Source organism: Nelumbo lutea, chromosome 1 (assembly GCF_056320005.1).
Source record: "Nelumbo lutea isolate HS-2025 chromosome 1, American lotus-T2T, whole genome shotgun sequence".
In the NCBI taxonomy this organism is placed as follows: Eukaryota; Viridiplantae; Streptophyta; class Magnoliopsida; order Proteales; family Nelumbonaceae; genus Nelumbo; species Nelumbo lutea.
The window spans coordinates 83,176,384-83,181,729 of record NC_142684.1 but is presented as its reverse complement, the minus strand read 5'-3'; the positions used below and the strand labels follow the sequence as shown (position 1 = coordinate 83,181,729).

General features: G+C 39.4%; 1 protein-coding gene across 1 annotated transcript; it reads right to left on the bottom strand.

Moving 5' to 3' along the window:
* Positions 1-2,478: 2,478 nt before the first annotated feature.
* Positions 2,479-4,175, bottom strand: LOC148875762 (uncharacterized). The gene has a single exon (XM_088984769.1). The coding sequence runs from the start codon at positions 3,764-3,766 to the stop codon at positions 2,885-2,887; it is 882 nt and encodes a 293-aa protein (XP_088840895.1). The 5' UTR covers positions 3,767-4,175; the 3' UTR covers positions 2,479-2,884.
* Positions 4,176-5,346: the final 1,171 nt, after the last annotated feature.

Sequence of the window (5,346 nt, the reverse complement as noted above, 5' to 3'; positions counted from 1 at the left end):
AACCAGAAGCCAAGTCACAACCAAATAGGAGTGCCCAGATCGTGCAGCATCATGTACTGTTTACTAAATTTATTCCTTTAGATAAAATACAGCAAAATTAAAAAAAAAAAAAGGCAAGAGACATTTATATATTAATAACTATATAATTGGAATGGGTGTTAATCAATTTGAAATAATAAAAACCGGTCCCAGTCCAATTATAATCAAGAGACAATAATTAGAGTTAGGGCTGCATATAAGTTGGATCAGATCCGATCCGAATCCAATACCGATCTATTAAGAGGCAGATTTGGATATTCTTTTTTATCCTAACAAATCGGATTGGATAAGAAAAACTGATCTTCTAACTTAACGGATTGATTTCAGATGTTGACTGATCTGATCTATTAATTAGAAATATTATAAATTATATATTATTTACATTATATACATATATACATATATATATATATAATCTATATATTATTCATATAATTTAATATTATATATTTTATATTTTAATACATTATTATATTATATAAATAATATAATATATTATTTATATTACATAATATAAATATAATTCTAACAGAATCGGATATCTGATAATATATTCGAATTCGAATTCGAATCATGCTCTTGAATTGTATTTGCTAAACATCATCAGCTACCAAAACTCCCTTTTCTTTGTATTCGATCTATTGAATGGTTATTAGATTATCTAGGTCCATTCTATAATATATTTATTTTAAATCCGATGAACAAATTGGATTGAGGCCCATTGAAAATTTAACAAACTCCCAATGAAACATGGCTCAAGTTTCATCAAGTGACACTTACACCGTAAAGGTGATCATCTCACCCTCCCCTATCCCCAACTTTCTGATCACCTCACCTTATAAAAAATTTTAATGGTTCCGTGCATCTTTCTGTCTACGATCGAAAGACTAAAAGACAAGCACGCAGAAAGATGGAAAATGTCCAAAATCAAAAGCTTCAAATGAAGCATTTGCTATGACGCTTACCAAACAGTTCTGATCTTCAAGATAATTTGCCAAAAGCTCAATGCATCTTTGTATTTTAGGGCTGTTGAAACATTTACCGAAAAAGATTTACCAAACACCACCACAAATCACCAGCTACATTTCAAAGATCTCTCCGATTGGACTTTCGCTTAGATACACATTACACAAACAGCCTTTCTCAATCAAATCCATATGCATCTACTTGTTTTAATTCCGCCAATTACTGAGCAAATTTAGGACTTGTGCGGATAGTGAAGAGACGCAAAGAGAAGAAGAAAGAAAATATCATGTGAACATAGAGACAAAGAATATTCAGAATTTCTCTCTCAACACACATCGAAACAAAGACACCTCTTTGGCTCTTTCTGCCTTATTCTCTTCTTCATTTGCTTATATTAAACACAGACACCCCCACCTCTCTTTTAAAATAAAATTCATGAGGCCTTGACCTTACCATTTACACTGACTACCGACTCTGTGACTCTGTACACGTCAGAAGCTCAGCACACTCGAATGGACCTAACCTGAGTTTTCACAGAACAAACATAAGACGAGAGACAGACATCCCCACGGGCCACTGGAGTCTGGAGGGGACAAATCAAATTCAATGGCGGTCCAACAACCGGTTGGCCCATGAAAGAATATTTCTATTGTACCCAGCTATGCACTTTGCTTCTATGCATAAGCCAGAAAAATGAAAATCATTCAGTCTCTCACAGCTTCTGGCTCTTCTCTAAAGAAAGAAAATCTCCTACTCTTTAATCTAATTACTGTCCTTAGAATCAATCAATCATTCGATTTAACCATAAATGAATGAATAAGCTATTAGATCAGATGGACATCGATCAGTTTTCCTTTGTGAGCAAACCCAAACCCAATAATTGTATTTGTAGTCTTTTAAATATATCAATCGTAATTATGAGGTTGTTGTTGTTCAATCACAATCCTCCTATTCCTACTTGTCTACTCGATAAGATAAAGAGAACTAGCAAACAGCTGGAATTGCTAGCGTTATCACAACTACACACAGACACAACCATCATCAATCATCAAAGGATCAACCAATACAAAATCGTTGATAGACTAGACTAGAATGTTATTTCTGTTGATAGCTACAGACACCAACAAAAACCAATGCCCACCACTCATTCTCCCAAATCCCACCCTCATTCACATAAAAAATAAGTCAGCATCTGGCTCAGAAACCCATGTTGATGTTTCCATCCATGGACAGATCCAGATTATCAGGCACCCAACTCCATCACTTCCCATCCCTGCTTATAATAAGTAACTAGCTAACTAAGGACTAGACAGTGTGACAGTGAAGGAAAGAAAGCATGAAAACAGTAAAGCAGGAAGGAGGTGCCAAGTGAGATTTCTAACTGGATTTCGTGTAAAATTGGTTAGATGATCAGATACTCAGAAATGTCACTTCACCCAAGAGAAAAAAGGATTGGTTAATAAGAAACACGGATACCGAGAATCTTAAATCACTATTCACGAATCACGAGAAAAATATTATCTCCAACCGCAAAATATTTTGTCCATCCGGCCATCCCCTTTTCTTCTCCACTTCTATATTTCTTAAACTTGTCAAGCTTTTGATTACTATGTACAAAATGACAAAAAGGACTCGGCCAATCCAAGAGAGAAATGACGGCTACTACTTCTCTTCCCGCCGGTTTATATCCGGCGGTAATCAACTATACAAAGCTGTAAACAACTGCCGAGATTCTCAGTTCGAACTTCATTTTCCTTTGACCTCACTAACCCTAAAAAGGAAAAAGAAACAACTTGCCTGCTTAGATGTAATGGCTTAGACTTCATTCCATTGTCTCTCTTCAAAAATGCACGAAATAAAGCCCCGATAGAAGAGATTACTACAGAAATATAAAACATTCTAACGAAACGAGAGGATTTTCGAGGGACTCGTTCGTCTGCCAGCTTCCTTCTTTGGTTTCTTCTAACTTCCGGCCATTGTCCTCGGACAACGGTGGTGCTCGCCCAGGGGAACGCCCAGTTTTTCTCGACGATGGGCTGCGGCCGATAGTCGATCGATAAGACCCAGGGTCGACCGAGCGTGTCGCTGGCGACCTCGATCTCCGCCCGGAGCTATCGCCTGGATCTCGCCTTATTAGCCCATTGTTCGCAGGAACCCGCCGTCGCGTGCTGTGGCTCATTTCCTTGCTATGGACGGACATCATTGCATTATCCATTTTCCTGCCGGGAGACGGCTCATATCTTCTGGCAGGAGACCAGCCCCCTTTTTCAGTCTTTCCGGCGTAATCACCGGAAACCAAGCGTTTCCTGGGGACCCTAGCCGGAGACCTGTCCACTCTCTGCCGCACTTCACCGTCGTCCCGGCTCCTCTCTTCGTCGTCTTTCCTTTCTGTCATGGTCGTCGTAGAGACGCTCTCGCTTAAACTACAGATTTCTGACATTTCAGACACGTCTTCGACTGCATTGACGGGAGCTTTCTTCTCGACAATCTCTTCTACAACACTCAGCAAAGAAGGCTTAGGGATCTCCTTCTCTACCTTGGGCAAAGGAGGCTTGGGTGTGGGCGTCTCAGACAGAACTTCCTTCACTGTCTCCTCCTCCAGTGGAAGGGGTGGAGGAGGAGGAGGAGGAGGATCATTAACTTTGGTTCCTCTGACAAGGGACGTGTCAGGTTCCGGCGCCAAGGCTCTCTCCGGCAAATGCTGCTTAGGAGGTGCAAGCTCCTCCTCAGCGGTCTTGTTGGTACTGATGCAGCAACCCATTTGAGTTTTGCTTCTAACTCAAAAGAAATAACACTATAAAGGATTAAACTTTGGAACTCGTCTACTTGTTAATCTGGCAAGAGATAACCTCTGAGGCATGGCGAGGTATTTTCAAATCAAAGGGTAAATTAGAATTAGAGTGGTGGGAATCAGCGGCGAGGCTTCGGTCAGAGAAAGAGGGAGATAACGCGAGAGGACAAAAGAGAGGTGAGGTGAGGTGATGGGAGTAGTAGAATAGTTACAATACAGCAGACAGCGGAGACTGAGTCAATTGAGAGTATTTATGGGAGATCTGCTTGCATTCACAGCTTACAAGAAGAAAGGGGAGTATTTTAATGTGTGGAGAGGACCTATTTACGGAAACGCCACTTCCTATCCCAATCACAATAGCAAATAGGAGAGAGAGAGAGAGAGAGGATTGATCAGTCGATTACTTTTTTATCTCAGGACCCAGAATATACGTGACAGTGCCCTACACCCATCCCTGTAGCAGTTTATTTATTATTTACCATAAATATTGTACGATAATTAACCAAGAAATTACGGAGTTAACGGTGGTCTTTCCACGAGGGAAAATGTTTTCGGGGTTAAAAAGTAGAAAGCAAAAAGCCCAATGGGCCCTATATTCGACTCTCTCTCGTCTCGACTCTCGAATGGTCGAATCTCAAACTATTTTCCGTCTTTCCATTTTTTTTCTTTCGTCAACTTTTTCGCCGTTTCACAAATTGGTCCCGTGATCCGTGCGACCGTGCCTCGTTATTTCATTTCCCCAAGTCTGTTTTTCACGTACGGCGCATGTTATCGGCTCTCACTTTCTTTTATAACTATAAGATGCTAAGGGCCGCTCATACATGTGATTTTTATTAAAAAGACCAAAATGAACCTGCTTAAAATCAGGAACCAGTGCCGGAGTGACCCCACATCAGTTAATCTCATATATGAATATTTTTTTAAATGGGTAAAATACAAAAGCCCCCCTTAAAGTTTTCGACAATTATAAAAATCTTCCCTTTAGTTTCATTTTAATAGAATACCTATCATGAATTTAAAAAAAAATTCAACAAAAGTCTCCCTTTTGTCACTGACCCAGATGGAAAACGTTAAATTGATACATCAGTTTTTATTTTTTTAATATTCATTATACCCTTTTGTAAATGTTTTTATATGCAATTTTGCAGAAATAACCCTATCTAAAACTCAACAGAAATAACCCTGAAAGTTTTGCTATACCCTTCACTTGTCGGAGCACCTCAAATAGCACTTGGCGTTCAAAGCCCTCCCTTGACTTGCTGGAGCTAGCACATCCTTTGGAAAAATCCCTCCATGATTTCATGGCCGTCAATTCCACTCCATCCTCCCCAACCCTGATGGCATCAAGATTTGATCTCACGTCTCCTCTCGCAGAGATTCAATCTCTACACTCTTCACCCATTGAACTTTCAAGTTGTAAGTTGTAACCAGAGCTTGGAGACTAAAGGACCTCTCTCTCTCTCTCAACTCCTAGCTGAACTTGAATCCATCATTTAAAAGAAATTCAAAAAATTTTAATCAAAATATCAAGCAAATAATAGCCCATAATA